Here is a 24297-nt window from a genome sequence, read left to right on the forward strand (position 1 = left end):
GGCAGCTCTTGTTGGCTCCAGTCTTACTAAATTCTTTTGTGGCAAGCCAGCTCCTCTTGCCTCCCCAGAGAGATGAGACAGAACTGGCAAAGAATCTTCCACCCTTACTCCTCTGCCTCTTTCAGGAGTAGGGTTTGAACTGGGGCCCCTAGACATTAGCTCAAGCTCCACCTGCATCTCTAGACCTTCTAAAAGAAATAGTAAAGTGCTTTGCTCTGCATGAATCCCAGAGAGAATGGCGCCACAGCCTGGAACAGGTGATCAGCCTGCTTCTCACACTGCACTACAGGTGTGATGCCATCCTATGCCACATGCAATTTGGTAACCCCTTACCCACCTCCAAACACTTATATTGCCAACTCACCCTGGCTAAACAGCAGGTGCCACAGACAGGAAAGTAAATTATATCAACAATCTTTTCCCTCCCTGGTCTAGGCCAGGGCTCAACTACCCTGAAGATAAGCAAGAGTGTGGTCCCTTCGGACAAACGGCGAAGGGAAGGCTCAAAAAAGACTACTCATCCGGGGCATCAGCGTGCTCACACTCTTTTGCTAGGCGCACCCCTCCCCCTGCCAAAATAAAAACAAACCAAAACAACCCCTTCTTCAGAAGCAGCTTAATGCCTCTTTAAGCAGAAGCTGCTAAGCCAGACCCGGAAGGAGGTGAGAGGGCGCTGGCACCTGCTTCTGAGAATCTGAAAGCACTTATCCACCCATCTCCAAAGCAGACAGAGAAACCTTTCTCATTGCCTCTTGGCCTCAAGTTTGGCAGTTTAACTACTGCCAGGCTGGTTTCCCCCTCTACCCATGGTGGGTGGCACTTAGCTCTTCTTTTCGTAGCCTTGAAGCTCAGTGTACTTAGAACTCACACTCTTTCACTTAAACCCTGCCATGAGGAAGAGGTAGCAAGTTGGCCCACCTCCCTTCCAACTGCAGTCTGTGCTGACCACAAAGCCCGTCCGTCTCTAACCCAGCCTGCTCACAGGCTGGAGGTACATAATCTGTCAAATAAAGGTCTTGGGACCAGAGAGAGATGTGCCTGGCAACCAAGTCATGTAAGGACCCTTGACTTAAAATGTCAGAAGGACAGGCTAATGCTTGCTAGGATTGCCCAAGTTTCTTCCTGAGGCCCACAGAGATCAAGCATACACCATCCACTCCCCAGCCTGTGAACTCTCCTGAGGTACAGTTTCTGGCTTCGGCAACTCTCTCTCCTGGGAGCCAAGCCCTAGCTGCCTGTGTCTCTCTTTTAACTGAGACAGTTCTGTCTACACTAGACACAGCTTGAGCCTCACTACAGAGGGATGGGGTGGGGGTGGGGTGTTCTTGGTGTGGGAGACACATAGTGCAGGAATGTCGAGCAGCAGTGGTGTGTGCATGAAAGCAAAGACAGTGCCGCTACCATAAGCACTGGCGTGGGGTCCAGGAGGGCTAAAGGACATCCGTCTCCCTCTCAATCCCCACGTACTTGAGGGCATCAGCTTGGCTGTACCTGTTCCAGAGCAGGGAGAAGGAACGAGATTACTACCAAGGTTTTGTTATGGAAAATATGGGATCCCTTCTCATTTCACTTCCTTCTCCCTCCCTAACAACTGTTTACAATGCTGCCACTTCAGAGGCAAGGCACTGGAAACGAGAACAAAGCAATTACCTAAAACTGTAAAACCCTCTCTTTGGTCCTATCTTCTACCTTAAATTCCCCAAGTCAATTCTGACAGCCACCCCTTTAAGGCCATCTCTGTGGAGCATCACTGGCTGCTTTACCTGTAATCAAAGAAGAGCTCTTCACCAGCTTGAATTGCCCTCTTGGCAAAGATTCCAATCCGATGATCCCCATTCACCATGACCACTGCAAAGGTGCAAGACATAAGGCTAGAGTCTTGGTTAACCCCAATCAATCCCTCTGATCCCTCAGGAGAGTCAGGGCTAATTTTTCTCCTTATGCTCAGGAGAAAAACAGATTAAGCTCAATTAGAAAACTGTCAGGAAGGTAGTTACCCTCATGCCATTAATAAATATGTTACTTTGGTTAGTGATACGGGGAAGAATTATCCTTAAAAAGAGTTATGTTTAGGGGAAATGTTCATCATGTACTCAGTGAAAAAAGTTGATTATAAAACTGAGAAAGAGGGGACTAAAAAGGTTTCAGATATAAATCATGACTTGCTTTAGAAAAAAAATAGTTCAGTTCTGCGGGGGAAAGGTTGAATGAGGGAGAGAAATCACAGTAAATGAGGCATCGGTGGGACTCACCTTTGGCATAACAGTTGGGGTTCACAGAATGGTTTGCAAATCGAATTTTGTTGCCTTTCCGGGTAGCATCCACTACAAAATCTATAGAACATAAATCAATGATGAAGAGCATATTAGGTAACGCCCACAGTTTCTTTAGCATGAACTTAAGCACAGTTCCTAGAAATAGAAGCAACTCCAGCTGACAGTCATTTTGAAGAGCAGAGAATGCAGAATGATGGTCCAGCTTTGCATGGGTGTACCCCCTCTGAGGGTCCACTGGAGGACCCCTATCCTCTCTACAGAGTACTGAGACTTCTGATGTATCTGTGCTCAGTGCTCTCACTGCAAGTACAACCCCAAAAAGTTTTCCCAAAACAAGTGAACTGAGGCATGCCTCGCCTGAGTTCTAGTTCATGCCCTAGCTCTGTGTAACTGTTGGAAAATTCCAAGCTGATGTGAACCAGAACTGCAGCAACTGTAATTTGGCAGAAAAACAAGGTAAATTCCATCCTATGACAAGAGAGACACCATACCATTGTTGAGGTTGAAGAGGAAGCTGGACATGTATTTGTCATAGACCTTCCCTCGCCGATCAGCCTCATCCTGGGAGATGAGCTTGATAAATAAAAAATAAATAGGGTATATCAGGTTAACAGCACATGGCCTAGAACTCTGCCCCTAGAAAAGTCTGGGGGTTGAGGGGACAGGAACACATATAGGTGCTTCCTGAGTTCATGAGATTTGCAAGAGAGAGACCTCAGCTTATTTTGTTCCCATCATCACCCAGATGGCCCAGTACTAAAGCTGAACAGAGCCCCTCACCCTTCCATGTGTGGGCTGAACTGTCAAAGAGCTGATGAACAGTGGTTTGTTCAGGACTGCAAAGCATTCTGTGGGAACCCCCAGAGAAGCCACCTGAGAACTCATCCAAATGATTTAGAGACCAATTCACAGCAGCCTGGTCCACAGAAAATCAGGCTTTCTCATCAGTGTCCCCACAGTAAGAATGCGGGCCAAACTTACAGCACTCACCTCACCACAATATTCAGAAATGAATTCGTTCTTCTGCACAGACTCTTTAATGAAGGTGCCCCATCCGGCCACATCTGAGGGGGCCAGTAACAGGTGCTGGGGAAGGGAGAGCCAGACCTCAGACTATAGAGCCTGTGAGTGAGGGGGTATGTATGCTAAATATATACACACATGGGGTAGTGGGAAGGAACAGAGTAGAAAGAACTAGTAACTATTAAGAGGATCTGAAAACAGAAAAAAATCTAAGTCATTCTGTTCTGGTGTAAGCGGGGGGAAGGAGGTGGTGAAAAGAAACACGACACCCCTTCCTCTCAACTCAGGGGCCTCTGAGAGCCAAGTCCATGGAAATTCACTGCTGTCTGTGGAGTACAAATAACCAACATCAATGATATTGCTGCCTCCCTGCTCTTCTATCTGGCCAGTTCAACGAGCCAGTACCTTCGTAGTACCTATAAGGAGCTAACCCCTCACTGGGTCAAAGGAGTTTGTAAAATCAGAAAATGCCTGTCTCTCAGAACTGAACACCGTTTTCACGTACAAAAGGAAACACGGTGGCGTAGTAGTTAAACATATGACTAACCAAAAATTTGAACCTACCAGCTACTCATGGGAGAAGGTGTGGGTCTGTGGAATAGATTGGTGTTGTGTACCATCAAGTCAGAGCTGACCCATAGCTGGCTCTCTGGTGGGTTTTCAGAGGCAGTTACTCACACAGGAGCAGATTGCCCATCCTTCTCCCACAGCCTCAGAAACCCTATAAAGCAGTTCTGCCCTGTCCTAGGGAGTTGCTTGAACCTGAAATCAACTCCACAGCAGTGGGGTGTTTTTGGTTTAGTTTCATGTATAAAACCTCCCTGGAATGTATGGAAAGGTAAGGTCCCAGATACAATTTCTTCTTTCCCACTAGCCCTAAGTCCTCACCTTCTTGAGGCCACGCTGAATGCTGCAGTTTTTACAGGAAACCACCTTGCAGTCCCAGTGCTCGGAGGCCCCACAGGTGAGGCACAGGTCGGGGTCACACTCTCGCACTGCCAGGTAGCAAGGACACTGTTTGGTGTTGCACTGGGTCTTACAGCGACAGCCAGGAAAGCGATTCTGACCTGAGCGGGAAGACCAATGAAGGTTAGAAGCAGCAGGCTACATGGGGCTGTCATTTGACTGAGGAGCAGCAGAGAAAAATGTTACTTATCTAAGTAGAGGTGGCAAAAGTAGGAAAGCTTCCTTCGACAAGCATGCACTTGGGCTTTTCCCCAGAGAAAAGGGAGTGACTCCAACATTCAAGTCCATGAGTCAAAGAAAACCAGTCTGACCGTTGAGAAGATATGTTTCTAAAAGATTCCCCAAAAGTACCCTCCCCTCCTCATTAGAAAAGAGGTAGATACTGTCCTACAGAAAATGAAATCAGTGCTTTTCACTGGTAAACCCTCACCATCAAAACAAGTATCATTTTGAGAACAGAATATATCCGTTCTAAACCCGTCCTCCTCCCACCCTCTAACCTCCCTAGAACAAGTACCTCTCTGCTGTGGCTAAGATTGATATCTGCTGTGGTTTAGGGTGCATTTATACAAGTGCCTGGGCACCACATTCTGCAGGCCCTGTGTTACCACCAAACTCCTCAGCTTTGAGTGGGGAAGGGCAAGGTGGCTGAAGAAAAGCCCTTTTCAAAGAAAAGACTTTTTAGCTTCCCTCTACCTTCTGCAGGCATCCAGACCCCTCCGCCCGCCTCCCCTGATATTAAAACATCAGACATTAAACTAAAGAAACAGAATCGTAGCCTGAACTTTTTTTTTAAAAGATGAGTTTGGCTTTCCACATCCCCTGAGGAACAAAGTGGGAGACTGTAATTTCATTCCCTCTTAGGTTTCTTAATTCTTCCCTGGAAGGTAAAGTTAGGGAGAAGATATGATTTCTATTGCTTTAGAGCTTATGGTTTTGGTTAATTTTTTTTTCTAACTTTTCCACATCTTAAATATCTTGTTTCCTCTGCAGAATGCCTAAAATATAGCAAAGAGGAAAGAAGAATGCCCTTAGGAGCACAGGGTATGGGAGGAAGGAGGGGAAACCGTTGATACTTGGTGGCGACCTGGTCTGGGACAGTGAAGGGAAAAAGATGGAGGTCTTACAGTCCGGGTTACACTGGCAGAACTTCTCACAGAAGTTCTGAGTCATGATGCAGGGGCAGGTGCTATCACAGGGCCGATCTGGGTGGTCACAGGGCTGGTAGTTGTACACTTGTGTGGAAGAGTTATCTACAAAAGACCAGAATAGAGCAGGACAGAGTTGTGAATGTGCTCCATAGCTGTCCCCCCCACCAAATGTTCACCTTCCTAGACTCACAGCATGTTGCTTCTACTCAGATTCTTAAAACACATGTTTTAGTACCAGCTTGAGAGGACATCGCAAATGATCGTTACTTAAGTCTATATTAGGGTGCTCTTTTTAGGGTGAAAAAGTGTGCAGATGGTCCTGGACTATGGGGCACTATTCTAAATATTAAATGGCACACTATCAAAGCCAGAGACTGCAAGGCCCATAATGCTGCTTCCTAAAAGGTCTTCTCAGCTTCAGTGAGAATAAAGTATTCTTATCTGGTGCAGAGTTACAGTTCGAGGTCAGCAGGTGCAGCAGTAGTTGGGGCAGGGAGATGGCCACAGGGATGAGACATCATCTTGAACTGCTGCTGAATGCCCAGGTGAAGCTTACCTTTCTTCAGCTGAATTTTCCTGCAGTGTGCAGCCCATAACCTGGAAGAGGAAATGGACGGATCTGGGTGGTGGCCCTCAAGACGTTTGTAGACACAAATTAAGTGGCAATGTATCTGCTCTGAGGGACTGGTTCAACAATTGGGGTGCATTTACCCAAAATCCCTTAAAAAGAAATACCTACTCTGGAATTAGTGTCCTTTCATCAAAGTTAGTGTCCCTTCTAAATCTAGCTGGCTCATGCTATAGGATTAAACTTAAGCAACAATAAAAACCATGCCCTCTCCTCAAGTAAAAACATAAAAGAACAAACATACAAGAACAACAAAACCTAACGCTATATATATATACATGTATATATGTATACATATGTATATATGTATATACGTATATGTATATATATATAAATATTCCAATGCTTCATCTTCTGTCCTCTCAGTAGAGGCAGAGCTGTGAAGGAGTTTGCAGATGTCAAGGTAGGAAGTTGTTTCAGGAATCTTCTCTGAGTAAAGGAAACTATCAAGGGAGAGGCAAAGGGAACTTCCTTCTACATCTAGAACTGGCCTCAGCTCCTTTCATAGGCTATAGTTATTAGGGAGCCAAGCTAGGCAGGATGCCAAACTTAAAAAAAAAAACACAAAAACCTCCCCAAAACCCAACCAAACAAAAACCTTCCAACCCTAAGGAAAGGCTAGTTAGAAGACAGTGTTATTATGCAACTTGGAGAGAAAAATAACACAAGTGCCAAAAACAAAGCAAAGGGAAAAGAATACTGGCTACAGCTTCTCCCTGACATTCAACAAGGAGCAGGGATGGTCCACAGGGTGGGGCCTCAGGGCCTGGCTTATATCTTACTGTCCAGGAGCTTAAACGGTAAGCCAGCCAGTCATCACATGGTTCAAAGAATCTGAGCGTGAGGGAAAGGGCAGTGGGCTTGCTCAGGGCACCGAGCCTCAGGGAACACTGGGAACTCTAGCCTCCAGTTGTGTAATGCTAAATGGCTGAACATCACACAGCCTTGTGCAATGGTTATGAGGGAGGCAGATGAGAAGTCCAAAGGGGAGGTCAGAGCACAAGCAACTGCCCAGTCACAAAATGTCCTTTGTCTGACCCTTGCCTGTGCTTTCTTTTCTTCTTCTGTGAAGGATTCATGAGCTCATCTGTTGGCAGCTTCAGGATAAGTGATTCTTTGACTGCAAACTGAAAGACCTGAAAGAAAAATCCAACAGGACCTGTCACTCCTTTTCAAGTGAGGTGGTGAGATAAGTGACATGAGCCAGGTGCTGTGCATGGAGGGTTCTGGAGAGCTTACAGGCAGCTGAGGGAGATATCCTGGAGCATCTTTTCAGTTTGGGACAAACTGGCATCAGGTAACTGGCTCTGAAGTTAACTGCTATGTGTTTATCTTGACTTGGGAAAGGAAAAATCCTAAGCACAGTAACACTTTCCTTGGTCAGCAGCTTTCAACTTCTGCTCTTTATGTGTATGAGCTGCTTAGACTCTTGCAACAGGAGCTGCCCTTTAGAAAGTGCAACTAACTCTGTGCAGCCTTCATAGTGAGTTTAAGACATGATATGCCCACCATCTAACCACTTTAATCCCGAAGCACTAGCTCCAGCTCCCTCTATTGGTAAGAAGCTGTTAGGGCCACTGGACTACTTCACCAGGACATCTCAGGAAGGCTGATTTCCCTTTGCCAAGTTTCTTGTTCTCTATCACTAGTTTTTAGCCTTCTCTTTTTAGTTTTACAATTCTTCAAGGGTCTGCAAAAACTTTAAATCCTCTTTTTAGGAAAACAGAGACATATACAAATTTGCACATGATTCCACAGCCCATGGAATCATACCTTAGGGAAATGGGCAGGAGCTCAACAATCGAAGCAAGCACACTGCAACACATGGTTCTAGTACTTGTTCCAAGCAAAGGAATTATGACGAAGAGGCCACTGAGACTCCTCCAGAAATTAAAAGAATCACGTGTTGATGGCTCAAGCTTACTTACTTGTTTATATCTGCTCCCAGTCCCTGTCACCAGTCTTTTACTGCCTCCAGAGCATCAGTGGTTGCTCTGAAATTATTTCTAGAGATGGTACGAGCGAGGAGCAGTGGATCTGGGCTCAGCCTTTAGGGGCTGTAACCAGAAAATCCAGGGACAGAAAAACTGAGGAATAAAGTAAGTGACGAGGCCGATGAGGTGACCAGCAGCTGCAGCAGGAGTGTCCTAGATAAGACTCACAGAAGGACCCCTTCTAGGAAAGGGGTAGACATTTAGAGAAAAAAGGAAGATTTAAAAAAAAAAGCTGCAGCAGCTTAAGGAGTATGGAAATATCCAGAAGACTTAGATAAGAGCCAGAGAAAGAAACAATAATTCAACAAGGAGGAGAGCAGCACCCCAAGCCTTGCTGAGCCTGGGACCTGAAGAAAGCCTCATATTTCATGGCCCCTGAAGCACTCTTAAGTGACTGGACCTAAGATAACTTCTCTCCAGACACGCAGCCTTACAAGACAGCAAAAGAACAGACCAACAAATAGAGGGCCCAGGCTTGCGCCAGCTGCTTTCAGACAGTACCTGCTTGCATGTTTTAGTTCCCAGAAGCCTGGCTATTGAACAGAAGTTGTTGAAGTAGGTACCATGGAAGACTCGAAAAAGAGATTCTTCAGCCCCAGTCCACTCCACAGGCTCTAAGGGTGCTTCCACTACACAGAGCTGAGGTGGGGCTGGACTTGCTTTCTGTTTTGTAGGAGTCTGACAGCGAGAATTAGCCTCTAGAAGAAATAAGAGGAACAGGAAAAGGTGAGATATAATGTCATTAAGTAGTTACAAGCTCAGAAATACTTCATTCTACTTCAAAGGCAGAATAGTTAGGAACAAAATCATCCTGTCTTTATTACATGCAGCCAAACTTGTGGGAAGGACTGCTGCTGTTGTTGTGTACCATCAAGCTGGAACCAACCCATAGCTAACCCTGTGGTGGGCTTTCAGAGGCAGTTAATTGCATGGGAGGAGACTGCCCATCCTTCTCCCGTGGAGCAGCTGGTTGCCTTGAACTGCATGCCTTTGGGATTGCAGAGCAACTTCTTGCTACTAGGCCACCAGAGCTCCCTGTGGAAAGAACTACCAGTTTTAAAAAGTCAGTAATGTTTTAAGTTTTAGGCACTGGGACTATTAGTGTCCTTTCATGGACAGAAAAAGTATCTTTTTCGTTCACTGTACCTGAAGAACTGGAGGCCCAGTCATTGCCTGTGTCCCTGTCACTGTCCCCTTCTTTAGTCTCAGCCACAGCAGAAGCTGAAGTGTTAGAGCAGGAAGCACTGACTAGGTGGTGCCGGCGGCGGCGGCGACCGGAGCACTTGGAACGGGGGTTGTGGAGCATGGCGTACTCCTTGGCTCCTTCCTGCAATGGACACATGACAGACTGGAAATAGGAACGGCCTAGTGTTGCCAGACTGATCTGACCATCACAAACCTTCACCTTTCTCAACATCTGTGCTCAAGTGCAATGATAAAGGCTACCTTCCTCCCCACGCTCTAACCATGTCATGCTAGGTATGATCAAAGAATGAAAAACCTAAAATTTACAAATTCACATCTCTTTACAAGAGTTGTTTTATAAAATAATCATTAGAGAGACAGTGTAGTTATATATTTTCAACCTCTGAGTGAGTTATATCTAAAATTTATATTCTTGTCAGGCATTTAAAATTTGAGATCATATTGTCTTACAGATGAGGAAATGAGGTCCAGAAAGAGGGTACACAGCTAACCATTGCAGAGTGGTAATTAGACCCAGGATATTGCTATTTACATCTTACTGTACTGCCTCATTCCATATATAGACTATATGTGCTCTAAATTTGTAAAATACTACTACTTAAATGATCTGTCAGTATATGAAACTCAGAATACTCAGGATAATAATGAATACTGTTTCAATACTTTGTAGTTGTACTTCCTTGTTTTTTTCTCTACAGACTAACAATATAGTTCAGTTTGCTATCCACCACCACCAGACGTGGTTCCCAATGACTTTTGGGTTTGGAGCTAGGTTTTTTCCCTTCTTTTTTTTTTACAGCTAAGCCCATTTGTGAGGCTGAACACTGTGACACTGATGTGTCAAATGCGTTAATGACTGGTTACCCAATGCGGAGAGAGAGTGGGGTGGAGCAAGCTTGGAAGGAGGAGTGGCATCCACTTTCATAAGAGCTTGCCTCTGGAAACCCTATGAACTTGGAGAGAGGATGAGAGACACCAAAGCATTGAGGACTCTCCTTCATAGGGTCGCTATGAGTCGCCTGTGACTCGACGGCACTTAACAACAAACAACAAGCCCACTTGTAAAGGACAAAAGTTTGCCATCAGTAAGGATACTCAAGATAATATACTGTAGGCTCTAAGGGGAATTAAAAAACATGTTTCAGAACTAACTGAGTCTGGGAGTATGTGCTTATGCAATAATATAAAGCACACCACATCACTTAAAAACTGTTCGCCCCGAGATGTTTAAAACAAACATAAATAAGTCTCTAGAGCTAATTTCTGGTTTGTGGGAAATGAGGGACAGAGGAACAAGTTCTGTGGCTTTATGAGGAAACATAAGAAAAATCTTTTAAGACGACCAGCCTAGACTTTAGAAAAAAAGCAGTGAGATTATGTGTGATTAAAAAAAACCAGAAAGCTGTTAACAACCAAGTATGACTCATGACTGGATGACACCGACTTGAAAAGCAGCAGTTATTCTGCAATAGAGAATGCACATTGTTGACGCTGTTAGGTTCCAGCAAGTTGGTTTCAACTCCTAACAACTCTGCGCCCATCAGAATGAATGCTGCCTGGTCCTGCACCAGCCTCAAAAATCACTGCCACGTGAGCCCATGATCGTGACCTCTGGGTCATCCCTTATGTAGGGGGTCTTCTTTTTTACTGACCCTCTACTTTACTGAGCACGATGTCCTTCTCCAGGGACAGGTCTCTCCTGATAATATGTCTAAAGTATGTGAGATGAAGTCTCATCATCCTTGTTCCTAATGAGCCTTCTGGCTATATTTCTTCTGAGACAGAGTTATTCATTCTTCCAGAAGTCCATAATACATCCAATATTCTTAACCAATAGTGTCCAGGTTTTACATGAACATTGAAAACACCATACTACACCTCAGTCCTCAGGCACACCTTACTCCTCAAAGTGACATCTTTGCTTTTACTTATTTTTAAGTGCCATGTTTCCCAATTCACAATACAAATCAAGCGAAAGGCCTGGGCTGAGGTATATATGGAATATCTTACTCTGCCTCTTCCTTCTATAGTCAGTGCAAGAATACCGTCTGTGGGAAGCACAAGGAGGTTGAGACCTTTGCTCATTAACACTTTAAAATGGCCTTTCGCAGCAGATCTGTACAATGCAGGAAGTTCTTATGTTGTTTGATTTCTTTTTTTTTCAGCTTTAAAGTTTTAATTTTATTTAATGATTTATTTATTCTCGAGCCATAAGTTTTTGTTTCTTCAGTTTCTTCTGGGAGATCTTTTTCTTCTGGGCAACCTCCTCTTCTGGTTTAGGAACAATCTGTTCCTTTTCAGTAAGGATTATCTCAATATGGCAGGGGGAGCTCATGTAGGGGTTAATCCGACCATGAGCTCTGTATGTGCGGCGGCGCATCTTGGGAGCTTTGTTCACCTGGATATGCTCAATGACCAGAGAATCAACATCTAAACCCTTAAGTTCAGCATTACTTTCAGCGTTTTTAAGCACATGCAGCAAAACCTCGGCACTCTTTTTGGGCCACCGACCCTGTGTCCAACCCCACTGTTTGGCCTGGGCACATCTACCAACTCCACCGTTGTATCATCGGAAGGGCACACACTGCTTGTGCAAAGTGACATCTTTCAGATACTTGGTGGCTTTCCGGATATGCATACCCTTGATGGCCTGGGCAGTTTCTCGGGTGTTCTTAAAATGGACCCGGAGATTTGAGCCTCTTGATTTGCATGATTTTGTGGGGTTTTCCGGGTCAAGCGAGTAGCGAACCATGTTGGCCGATTACCTGAAGCCGCTCACAGGAAAAGATGTTTTTTGATTTCTTGACTGATATTTATAGATCCAGGGAAAATTAAATCCTTGACAACTTCAATATTTTCTCCATTTATCATTAGGTTGTTTATAGAAAGTATGCTATATGAAATTCTAAAATTCCTATTAATTTTCTTAGGTGTAATAATTCAGTTGTGTAAAAAAATGTCTTTAAGAGGTATATGCAGAAATATTTAATAAACAAGCATCACAGTATCTGCAACTTATTTTCAAATGGCTCAGTGAAAGGTGCACATTCTATAAATATATGGATAATACAAGTATAGAAAAATGTCACTATATCAAGAAGAAGGTATTTTCAACTCCTCTACATGATCAAAATATTTGGAATTCAACTTCACATTTATGTGCAACTATTCAGTTGAACATTTATGTTCTTTTTTTTAAATTTTTATTGTATTATTTTTATGTGTACCGTCAAATCAGATCTGACTTGGTACAGGAGGAGATTGCCCCCTCCTTCTCCAGCAGAGCATCTGGTGGATTTGAACCGCATACCTCTGGGATTGCAGTGCAGCATCTTGCCACTAACATTTATGTTCTTAATAAAAAGTTAGAAGAAAACAGTCCAACATTTCTATTTGAATGCATAATATCTAAAAAATAGTGAATGAAAATTGTATACATAACTATCTTTTTTAAAAAAGAGACCAAAAAGCACATTTTGGGTATTAACAGGAACTTTTTAACACATGTGCAGGGATTAAAGGTGAGTACTATGAGAAGGCAAATACATTTTTGAGGTCTGTAAAAGCTGGTATGCTGACCTTACATGATGTAATTTAAAAATAAAAAGCATAAGCTATAGAGTTGGGCTTGAATTTCATCTCTGACACACACTGACTTGAAAGTAGTGCAAGCTATGCAGCTTCCATAACCTGTAGTTTTTCCACCTTGGGACATTGTTGTGCAGATGGAAATTAGATAACGCATGTTAAAGGCCTAACATAAGCCTCAGCACCTAGGAATGAGTCAACACAAGTTAGAGAAAGGTAAATCAGACAAGTCTGTTTACTCTTTCCTTTACTACTCTATAGATATATAGTCAACAGTACTTCTTACCATCTTTCCTTCAATTCTTTCTTTTCACCCACAAAAGGTGAGCTCAAAGTTTGGGATTATACCTGGCAGTATAATCTAATTTTACCTGGTGACAGAAATTTTTATCAAGGTATTTTTATTCTAGGTCTCAGTGAACTGCCTCTTCCAGGTATTCCAGAATTTATGCTGCGTTGTAAGGAAGAGTCTACCTAATATATTATCTCACAAAAAGACATAAATGCCTTCAATATGTTATTCTCCTATGGTTATATGTGTGTGATGGATGGCAGCAAAGATCACAGAGTATGTAACACAAACATACAAGCAATGTGTTCCACTTCTAATAATACTTAAGATGTTGAAATCTGAACAGATGATATTTAGAGCCGAGAGCCTTTACTGCCTTCAAATTTTATTTCATAGAACTTACAAATCCACTGCCCGAGCGTCTGGAGAGCTCCTTAAGAGAAGAAGTCCAAAACAACTCTGAGATATCATCTCACCCCAGTAAGAATAGCAAAACTTAACAGAACAGCAAACATCAAATGCTGTGAAGCTGCGGAGAAACTGGAACCCTTATTCACTGCTGGTGGGAGTGTAAAATGGTGCAACCACTATGGAAGGGTGTATGGCCCTTTCTCACAAAGCTGCAAACAGAAATACCATTTGATCCAGCAATTCCACTACTGGGAATTTACCCTTAAAAAACGTAACCACCATCCAAGCAGATATATGCACACTCATGTTTACTGCGGCTTTGTTAACAATAGCAAAGAGCTGGAAACAACCCAAGTGCCCATCAACAAACGAATGGATAGAGAAGCTCTGGTATATTCACACAATGGAATACTATGCAGCACCGAAAAACAAGGAACTCATGAAATATTATACAAAATGGGTGACCCTGGAGGACATTATGCGGAGTGAAATATCTCAGTCACAAAAGGACAAATATTCATAGAGCCACTGTTGTAAAATGGGACTGACATCAGGGTTGAGGGAAGACAGAGAAGGAGGGGAGGAATGATGTAAATGGCACTGAAACAGATGAGGAAGAGAACTGTTTAAAGGGATATATATGATTGGGATGATTGGGTATTACTGTCATTACAGAAGTCCAGAATTAAGGCTGAACCGTGGAGTAGACTTGGGGGGAGGGACTGCATAACAATGAAAGAGTTTTTCTTTTACTTTTCAAAGAGAAGAAAGAACTGGGGGAGGGGGTGGGCAGGGAGAAAAGTGCCACAATGAATGAATGGAAACCTAAGTCTTTGTAAACTTTAATTAAAAAAAAAAAGTCATGTTTTATTTGAATCATGATCACCAGGGTGTGATATACTGACTCACTTGGCTTCTGTTCCCAGTGGCATAAAGCCCAAGAACTATGTTCTATGCAGTTTTCAATACAGTTAATAATGTTAGGACAGCTTAAGAACATACCAGCAAAAGGAAGCATTCTGTTCCACACGGTTCTGGTTCAATCTTGATTTCTTTGTTCTTGCGTTTGTATACATTAGGGGTGGCATGAAAAGCTGGAAAACACAAACTGTCCTGTTTCCAGGGCTCCACCCACTTGATGGGACAGGGAGGAATAAAGTGGGATTAGGAGCTACTATAGCAGAAATAATTTGATTATAAACAGCTACCATAATTGAGTCACTTCTGTTATCAGTACAAGCTTTCGCTTTCCATAGTTAGGAGGTAGTGAGAGACAATTACAAATGGCTAAATGAAAACACAATCGGTCTTTTGTAAAGGCATCATCTAATTAAAGCTAGAAGGTTTATATGATAAACTAGAAACAACCCAGGGCAGGAAACGGGCATAGGCAGAAAAGAAAAAGTGTTTCAAGCAGAGGAGCCCCACTCACGGTGAAGGAAACAGTCGTATTTAAAACAACGCCGGCAAAACAGTGTGTGGAAGGAGTGCAGAGACTGCTCCCGCTGCACAGACTTGGCATTGGGGCCATCGATGTTGGGTGTGCACTGAGGGGGAAGTGCATTGGGGTCTGACATCTCTGTTAGCTCTCGATACCTATTTAAGAAAAGAGAGACAAGAGTTCTTTCTGATGGAATGTCCCCAATGAGAAAGTCCAGGCTGAATACCCCAGTTATTCAGGTATGGTCTGCCAGGGTAGGATGGGTATTTTTTATGGGTATTTTTTATGAAAGACTTATGTATAACAAAGTGGGTGCACTATTGTAATCATGATGAGCATATGCCTGAAAAGAAAACACTTGACTTATCAAGTTATGGGAGTAACTCCTCAGAAGAATGGCAGAATTAAAGTGTTCTGCTTAAACTTACAGTAAATACTAGGAAAAGGTATTGAGAGAGATAAGTACAAAAATAATTAGAAGAACAAGGAAATAATAATTTATCATTTACCATAAATGAGACTCACTAGCCAAAAGTCATACTTGAATAAAAGTTTCATCCAAGTATTCTGTACATGGCCAAAGCTGGAGAGTTTTACTCACCTTTCCTTCATGTCATCTGGGACACCATTCTCAGGAAACATGGAGGCAATGGCACTGAAGATCATGTCATTTGGGAACTGCTTCTTGGAACTCTTTTTGCTACCTAATTGAAAAGGACAGCTCTTGAATGCTGTGAACAGAGCAAATAAAGCCACTTTCTCTCCTTCCCTTTTGTCACAGCATTTCCTAGAGTTGTTAGGTTAACCTAATCACTGCCTGTCTGAGAACAAACTAATCAATGCGACTGGCACATGTCTCACACTGGGCGCCAGGAAAGAAAGTCATAGTCGTTCATTTTCATATTATCAGTAAAATCCAGGTGAGACTCTGAAATTGAAACCAAGAAAAACCTGAATATAGAAAATTCCTACTAGCCTGTTGATAGTGGAGAATAAGACTGATAACATAACTCAGTCATATTAGCAGATAAATATTTCCCTAAAAAAGATTATTTAATACATAGTATAATTAAATCCACAATACTAATGACATAAAAAATGCTCATGCTATAATATAAGAATAAATAAAATCCATCAAAGCAAAATCACTTATATTAAGTCTGGTTTGACTCATGGTAATCTTCTATTGGGTTTCTGGGGCTGTAAATCTTTATGAGCAAAGACTGCCCATCTTTCTCCCCAGTTAAGATGGTAGATTTGAACCATCAACCTTTCAGTTAGCAGCTCAACATATAAAACATTAAAGTACTAGGGCTCCTTAGATTAAATGAAAAAGGACACAAAATTGTACATATGGCATAATCTCAATACCACACAATATGGAAAAACATACTGATATATACATATAATGGTAGCTATTCCTAGTTAGGAAAATTAAAAGGTAACTTTTATTTTCTTCTTTATAATTGTCAAACACATTCTTTTATAATTAGGGATAATCAACAATGATTCTGTAAGTTATACTTTCTTTAGCTAGGTTACAGTTGTCTTAAGCTACCAGTGATCATGTTTTCCTTTTAAGTGGGCCAATGAGAATAACCAACACCCTCTAATTCTCTTGTTTTAGTTCTTCCCTCACCCTATAACCTGCAGAGTGATACAAGGAAGCAGTGCTATTTACCCTCAATAGCATGTCGTTTTCTCTTTCTCGTCACTGGCAAGTCTTCTTTGCTGTCATCCTGCTTTCCATCTGAGGTATCATTGTGTCCTTCCTCATCCTCATCTGAGTATTGATTCAGGGCATCTACCAACTCCAGGAAAACAGCATCACTAATGAGGACAGACCCTGGGATCATCTCTGAAACATGAGGATTAAACAGGTGAACAGCGGTTCTTCTGGACTTTACTGGTATTTCTAGGAAGGTTTTCTTATATTCACTCCCAAGGTTTAGACAGTTATCATACTTGCACTTTTGTGTTTAGCCAATCAGAAAATTACAATCATTTTACTGGCTCTTATTACTACAATAGCTCATTTTGCTAAAGTGGCTCTAATGAAATCCAGTTACAAGCTCTACTTTTACTAACCTATTTAACTCTTCCAGTCACTGCCCTTGTAGTTAGGGTCAGCAATCTCACAAAAGTGTGTGAAAAATCATGACTTGGACAAAGAAAGAATGATAAAATTAAAATGCACTTGGATTTGCTGTTGCTGAGTCAACAGTGACTTCTTAAAACAAAAAAAAAATCTTTTTCTAAATATCATACAGTATTAAAAGCACAATTTCATCCAAAATAGTTAATTTTTACGCCCAAGTAAGGGAATGATTGGATAGTGTGACTAATTGATGGCAATTAGTGTTATAAGTAAAATGTCTATAATATGATTAAATCAAAACCCAGTATGATTTGTAAACCCTTATTCAAATAAACAAAAATACAAGTCTTTGAACACCAGAGGGCACTGTAGACCAATAATGCGTTTCAATGGCTTCACAAGACCGCTCAGCTTAACAAAAAAGCAGAGTCAGCCTATGGTCATTGAGTCAGTTTTGACTCAGAGTGACCCTCCACCAGGTTTCTGATGCTACAAATCTTCACCAGAGAAAACTGTTTCATCTTTCTTCCAAGGAGCAGCTGGTGGATTTGAACTGCAGACCTTTTGGTTAGCAGAGTAACTTGCACTATCAGAAGAGTTGTCTCTCATTCCTGTTTAGTGGGACCAACTCACACCTGCACCTCAACTAGTTTTTCAGAGGTTGTACCCTGCATCAGGAAAGACTGCCTGTTTTTCTCCTGCAGAGCAGCTGGTGGATTCAAACCACCTGACTTTAAGTTGGCAGCGTAACTCCTTTCTTAGTAGGCCACCAGAGCTCCCTTTAAGAAAAGCAGTAAAGGGTACTGGTGTGTAAATCCCCAAAGTCTTTCCCTACCTTCCCACTTCCAGCACACTGAGTCTTTCTAGAACTACAATTATACTCAAGTGACTTGCTTCTACTCAGATACTGGAACCAACTACTGCAAGAGCCAGAGGACACCAGATCAAACCGGTATGTCAGAGAGGATAGACTCATTACCATTTTCAGAAAAAAGAGGAATTAAGAATAAAATGCCCCCCCAAAAAATGAATAAAATGGCAGTGGATGTCTTACTGAAAATTCCGAAGACCAAACTAAGCACATGGAACTTTATTTTTAGACACGGACTACTTTATCATCCTTTTATGATGGCTCAACTCCTTTTTAAAATTTAAACTGGAATATTCTTAACTCAAAAATTTAAGTCCTAGTTACATGATGACAATAAATATTGTTCAATGTTTATCCCAAGGAGTAGTAGATAAAAAGCAAGATGGTAATACACCAAATATAAGACACCACATCCGTGCCTCACTTATGCACTCACTGCCCGACATTTTGCATTTACACACATTTTTTTAAAAATTACTATTTTGCATATTAACAATATCTATCTGTCTGGCAATAACAAAAGCCAAGGTGTAAGACAAGAGCATCATTGGCTGTCATGGATAAAGGTATGTGCCAATTTGACTGGGCTGTATTTCTCAGTGGTTTTTGGCTGTTATATACAGATAGAATTTGACAGCTATATAATGATGAAATCTAGCAGTTACAGAGATAATGACAAAATGTGACAGTTAAGTAAAACATAGTCATCTTCCATTTTCACACTGTCAAGTTTTGGCAAATGACTTGGTTTTTGGAAAATAAGCATACTAAGTGAAGAGTGTACATGTCTTCTCCCAAAGAGCCCAGCACAAATACCTTCTTCACCGTGGACTTTCCCCTCATAATTATTGATCAGCTCCTCAATGAAAGTTTCATCTTCTTCTTTCACCTCATCTCCCATGTAAGGAATATTGCACAAAACTGTCTCATCTTCTACCTGAAATCAAACCAGATGTGACTTGTTTCATAAAGTTACCATGTCATTCCACTTTGCTGTTTAATCAAGTCTTTGCTAAACCTTTATTGTTTATTTTGTCACCTTTTTTCAAATATAATTTTATAATAAAAAAGAAAATTTAAAAACTAGTTTAAAATGGTTCCAAATTTTAAAATGGCCAGAGGCTAACCCTGTCAAGGGGAAGATGAACCATTTTCTCCCTTAAGTAGTCAGAGCATCAGGCTAGAGAAGTCCTGTTCTCCTTGCCTGGCCCTCAGGAGACGGCATCCTCTGAGCAACTATGAAAGAGGAGTGTCTGTGTTGGAAGTACATCATGCTGTCTGGCGCTCAGCTGTGGGCTTCCTCTTCTGTGTGACTGTGCTAACCACCTGACCACCATCTTCCAGATCTACTGGCCCTGCTGCGGCGCTCTTGGGGACTGCCTCTCCACCATGCCAGTCGGTACTCCCTGACACCACCTGCACAAGCGTCTGGATTTGATCCATTTTCCCAGGCTGGGCTCCTCTGCTCTAGGCTCATTCTTGAGCCCAAAGACTTATTCCTATTGCCCATAGTGTCTGCTGACCCCAGTTTCCCAATAAAAAATATGATTCTAAATTTCTCAATTAAAAAAATGATTCCAGTAACAAACAAAAACCTCCCAGAAAGGCAGGTCAGAGATCCAAGCTTCTGTGACCTATTAAGTGTGTCAAAATTTGAGCTCTAAAGTTTTTTGGAGGCTGGTGGCCTGGTGGCAAAAATCTGAACTGCAATCCCAGAGGCGTATGGTTTGAATCCACCAGATGTTCTGCTGGAGAAGGGACCATCTCCATCTCTTCCTGTACCAGTCAGATCTGACTTGATGGTACACACACACACACACACACACATATGAAAAAAAATTAAAAAAAAAAGTTTGTTGGAGACAATATGGCACACTGGTCTTGAGGATGGCAGGAACATTCCTTAAGACAACCATTTAACATTAAAAAGGGCAGCATTTTGCCCCAAGTATAAAGCTTAAGGGCAAGAAGAGATAGGAAAGGGGAAATGGGAGAGGAATGGAGCCCTTGTGGGGACTGCAAACAGTGTCACCAAACAAAATGCAAACTGTTGAATGGGAAAGCAACTTTAGCGTTGCACTTTTCTACCCACTGTGATTGCTGATGCTCCTGTTTCCAGCTGTCCTTTATTCCTTTTTGAATCTTGTAAAAATGCTACTGGTCACAGAGTTTTCTAGACTGTAAAGACTGGCTGTTTCATTTTGCCAATAAAATCACAAGTGGAAGAAAGAATATTTTTCTTAGGGGAAATATACTTTAATTATTTGAAAATACTAGGAATCAAAAATTCAGCTTGATATTGGAAATAGCATTTCTACAAACACCCAGAATCTAACAACATATTTACGTCCCACAGTGATCTCTGAAACATCATTCTGAACAAGGTATGAACATCACCTAAACAATAGTAATCTAAAACGTTCAAAGCTCTTCATAAGTAGAAATACAGAAAATGAAGATTATAATTTTCAATATAACTAGCACATTTAGAACAGAAACTAGGTAACTATAAGATTTTTTTCTATTTCTTCCTAAAAGTAGATTAAGACTAGTCCATGTAATAATAAAAAGTACAGTTATAACTCATGCTGATAATTCTCAAAGGAAAACTAAAGCCATTATGGGCTACAGATATTTTCCAGCAGTAAACAACACTAAAGGATTCCTGCCCTATTTGGGTTATCAAGGAATACATTCATTTTCAAATCCCTAAGTATCAAGTAGAATTACTACTCGAAAATGTTATTCTAAGAGATGATTCCCTTCTGTAAACCTATATCCCATCCCACTCAACAACACTGCTATCTGTCACAGGCAGATGATAAGCAACAGTAATATTTAGAGAGCATGGATTATCAGAACCACAAACAATCTTAGCAAGAGTCAGCGTAAAGAGCCAGATAAAGGACTGTGGATCCACGTGCACCTCTGTTATCACAGTTACTTTCATAGTATCTTGCTCTTGGGGGATTCAAGAAAGATTCCTTTATTAATAGGGATATGCCAACCTGCTTAAGCCTCAACTGTCTGATTTAGACTGAATTTGAAGGCACATAATGTTACAAAATTGGCCAAGGGTAGTAACAGAAAAATAATAATAATAAAAAAATCATACAGATTAAACAACTACCATACTGTCTTTAATACATACCATGAAGTTCTGCTGGAGAGGAGACCAGGAATACATGATGGGAACCAAGGCAACTGTGTTCAGAGACCTCATTAACATATGTTGGCTTGCAAATCCTGGGAAAATGCTCTCGATGGTACACTGAAATACAAGCAATGACATGAAAAGGAAAAGGCAAGTACATAACCCAAGAGAAAAGGGTGTTTCCTTCTAAAATGATCCCATTAGCCTTCTAATTGTTATAAGCTTGGGCTTTTGTAACAGCTGCGAAAAGGGAGCATGGGATTATAAACCTTTGAGAAGCATGAACTCTCTCTTATTCACCTTTGTATCTTCTATTGAGGAGTTTTAGTGGTATAGTAGTTAAGTGCTCAGATTTTAACTAAAAGGTAGGTGGTTCAAACCCACCAGCTGCTCCACTGGAGGAAGATGTGAAAATGTGCTTTCATACAGATTACAGCCATGGACATTCTATGGGGCTATCCTATCCTATAGGGTCACTAAGAATTGCAACTGACCTAACAGCAACAGATTTGTTGGGGTGTTTTTTTTTTTAAATTTGTTGTGTGCTATCGAATCAGATCCAACTGGCACAGGAGGAGATTGGCCCTCCTTCTCCAGTGGAATATCTGGTGGATTCGAACTGCGCACCTTTGAGATTGCAGTACAGCTTCTTGCCACTAGGGCACCAGCACTCCCTCAGATTTGGTTTTTGGTTTGATATCCACTAGAGTCCATCCAGTACAATGCCTGCCAGTGTGACTGAACTGATGCTAATTCTATTTTAAAATGCTCAGGGAGCTCTGGTGGACTAGTGCCAAGAAGCTGCACTGCAATCGCGAAGGCACAGGGTTCTAATCCACCAGATTCTCTGCTGGAGAAGGAGGGGAAATCTTCTCCTGCGCCAGTCAGACCTGATTTTATGGTACACATACACAAGGGAAATAAAATTTTTTTTAAAAAAATACGCTGGTCTCCTTGATGTGTACACAATAGCAAAGGGCTTCTGAAAATTGAAAGCAATGATTAGATGAGGACATTTCCAGAGAATATAAATTTTGACATTGTAAACATCAACTCTGATGGAGCCAATATAAAGGGAAGCAAAGCAGTATAGCAATTAAGAGTTGTATAGTGGAAAGGTAACAGTAATAATACACTACATGCAAATACACTACATATTTTATATTTGAAAATATTTTCTCATTAAGGAACTAGAATGTTCTTTTTACATTTACCATCAGGGCCATCTCTTTAATCAATAGAAGGCACTCCTGGGGAGCTCTGGTGGCCTAATGGCAAGACGCTGCACTGCAATACCAGAGGTATGCAGTTCAAATCCACCAGATGCTCTGCCAGAGAAGGAGGGACAATCTCCTCCTGTACCAGTCAGATCTGATTTGACGGTACACATAAAAATAATGCAATTTAAAAAAAAAAAATAGAAGGCACTCCTGTCCAAAAGTCCCTGGGAAGCTAAACCAGCCACAAAAAAGGGAGCTTTGGAGATAATGGGAGGAGCCTAACCAGAGCAGTTCCTTTCCTTTCAGCACTGTGGCCGCAGCCATGAGTATGTTCAAGCTTCAGAAGAGGCTTGCCTCTAGTGTCCTCCACTGTGGCAAGAAGAAAGTCTGGTTGGACCCCAACGAGACCAATGAAATTGCCAATGGCAACTATCGCCAGCAAATCCGGAAACTGATCAAAGATGGCCTGATCATCCGCAAGCCTGTGACTGTCCATTCTCGGGCTCGATGCCAAAAAAATACCTTAGCCCGCAGAAAGGGCCGGCATATGGGCATAGGTAAGCGAAAGGGTACTGCTAATGCTCGAATGCCCGAGAAGGTGACCTGGATGAGGCGGATGAGGATTTTGTGCCGGCTGCTAAGAAGATACCGAGAGTCTAAGAAGATTGATCGCCACATGTATCACAGCCTGTACCTGAAAGTAAAGGGGAATGTGTTCAAAAACAAGCGAATTCTTATGGAACACATTCACAAGCTGAAGGCAGATAAAGCCCGCAAGAAGCTCCTGGCTGACCAGGCTGAGGCCCGTAGATCTAAGACCAAGAAGGCACGCAAACGACGTGAGGAGCGACTCCAGGCCAAGAAAGAAGAAATCATCAAGACTCTGTCTAAAGAGGAAGAGACCAAGAAATGAAGCTCCTCTCCTCTCTGTACATAGTGGCCTTGGCATTTATATAGATCATTCAATAAAACAAGCCTTTATTCAATAAAACAAGCCTTTATCTGCAAAAAAAAAAAAAGGGAGCTTTGGCACTTGAATAGAGTCCAGGATAGTAGGTGATAACTATCTAGTTTTCCTATGACAAATTCATAATTACATTTTTCAGTGTAAAAGTGAATTCTTATCAGAATACAAGGGGGAAAGGTTATTTCCTAAACTATAGATGCTAATTATTAAAAATTTATTAGAATGGCTAAATCTACTATTCATCATGTATGTTACAAAACCAGAAAAAAAATAACCATAAACCTCAGGCAAGGATGGAGTGAGACCCCTAGAAGTACCTTTTTGAGGAATGGATGCCCACTCACTGGCTTCATCAACTGAACAGGTTGGACACGAAGCTTCTTCCATTCTTCGTTGAGGATCTGGGTTTTTTCTTGAACTTTTGCAAAATTTGCTACATACAGAGCCTAGCAATAGCCAAGAGAAGACTGTTAGGATTTCAAAATACGAGTTTAAAAATAATAATCCAACCGTTGCACACTGGATCAAGGTACTATGTATTAAAAGTGTACAATCATTCATTTTTTTACCTTTGCACCCATATTGGCCTGCAGTCGTTTAAGTTGTCTAAGTCTCATATATTCAGATTTAACTTTTCTTTTCCAGTAAGTGATACATTTGGAAGTTGGAGGATTTGGTATATCCATTTTCCCTTGTAATCTAAGAGATAGAGGAGATAAAGCATTACTTTGTATATTGCACTTCTCAAATTCCAATAAACATTTTCATCCATGTTTTTTCTTTTTTTTAATTGTTAAATTTTATTAATTTTAATGAACATTGACAGATATTTTGGGTTTTCATTCATTCATTGTTGCACTATTTTCTCAACCCTCCTCCCCAGTTTATTCGTGTTTTTACCCCCTCCTTGAAAGTCTGTTTTAATTGTCCATTTGCCACAGTGCTTGTCAAAGCCAGTTCTGATTAATCTCCTTTGTCAGTGTGTCCTTTGCCATTCCCTATCACTCCTCC

The 24297-nt window shown here is 41.6% G+C and overlaps 1 protein-coding gene across 2 annotated transcripts in view; it reads right to left on the minus strand.

Annotated features, from left to right (window-relative positions):
- Window positions 1-1184: 1184 nt before the first annotated feature.
- EZH1 (enhancer of zeste homolog 1 (Drosophila)) overlaps window positions 1185-24297 on the minus strand; it is a 46429-nt gene continuing 23316 nt past the window's right edge. Inside the window, exons 2-20 of one of the 2 annotated variants that reach the window (XM_006901676.1) lie at window positions 23856-23985; window positions 23604-23732; window positions 21097-21216; window positions 18762-18882; window positions 16658-16834; window positions 15578-15680; window positions 14968-15131; window positions 14538-14629; window positions 9185-9365; window positions 8540-8736; window positions 7089-7180; window positions 5973-6013; window positions 5393-5518; window positions 4188-4366; window positions 3267-3362; window positions 2768-2849; window positions 2253-2333; window positions 1764-1848; window positions 1185-1491 (exon numbers count right to left, since the gene is read on the minus strand). In XM_006901676.1, the coding sequence (XP_006901738.1) occupies window positions 1431-1491; window positions 1764-1848; window positions 2253-2333; window positions 2768-2849; window positions 3267-3362; window positions 4188-4366; window positions 5393-5518; window positions 5973-6013; window positions 7089-7180; window positions 8540-8736; window positions 9185-9365; window positions 14538-14629; window positions 14968-15131; window positions 15578-15680; window positions 16658-16834; window positions 18762-18882; window positions 21097-21216; window positions 23604-23732; window positions 23856-23972 (2244 nt within the window). In that variant the 5' untranslated portion in view covers window positions 23973-23985 and the 3' untranslated portion in view covers window positions 1185-1430. Of the gene's footprint in view, window positions 1492-1763; window positions 1849-2252; window positions 2334-2767; window positions 2850-3266; window positions 3363-4187; window positions 4367-5392; window positions 5519-5972; window positions 6014-7088; window positions 7181-8539; window positions 8737-9184; window positions 9366-14537; window positions 14630-14967; window positions 15132-15577; window positions 15681-16657; window positions 16835-18761; window positions 18883-21096; window positions 21217-23603; window positions 23733-23855; window positions 23986-24297 lie in introns of those variants that run through there. The other variant, XM_006901677.1, reaches the window with a different exon arrangement.

The sequence above is a fragment of the Elephantulus edwardii genome, unplaced genomic scaffold (assembly GCF_000299155.1).
Source record: "Elephantulus edwardii isolate Elephantulus edwardi_28Jun2011 unplaced genomic scaffold, EleEdw1.0 scaffold00340, whole genome shotgun sequence".
Lineage (NCBI taxonomy): Eukaryota > Metazoa > Chordata > Mammalia > Macroscelidea > Macroscelididae > Elephantulus > Elephantulus edwardii.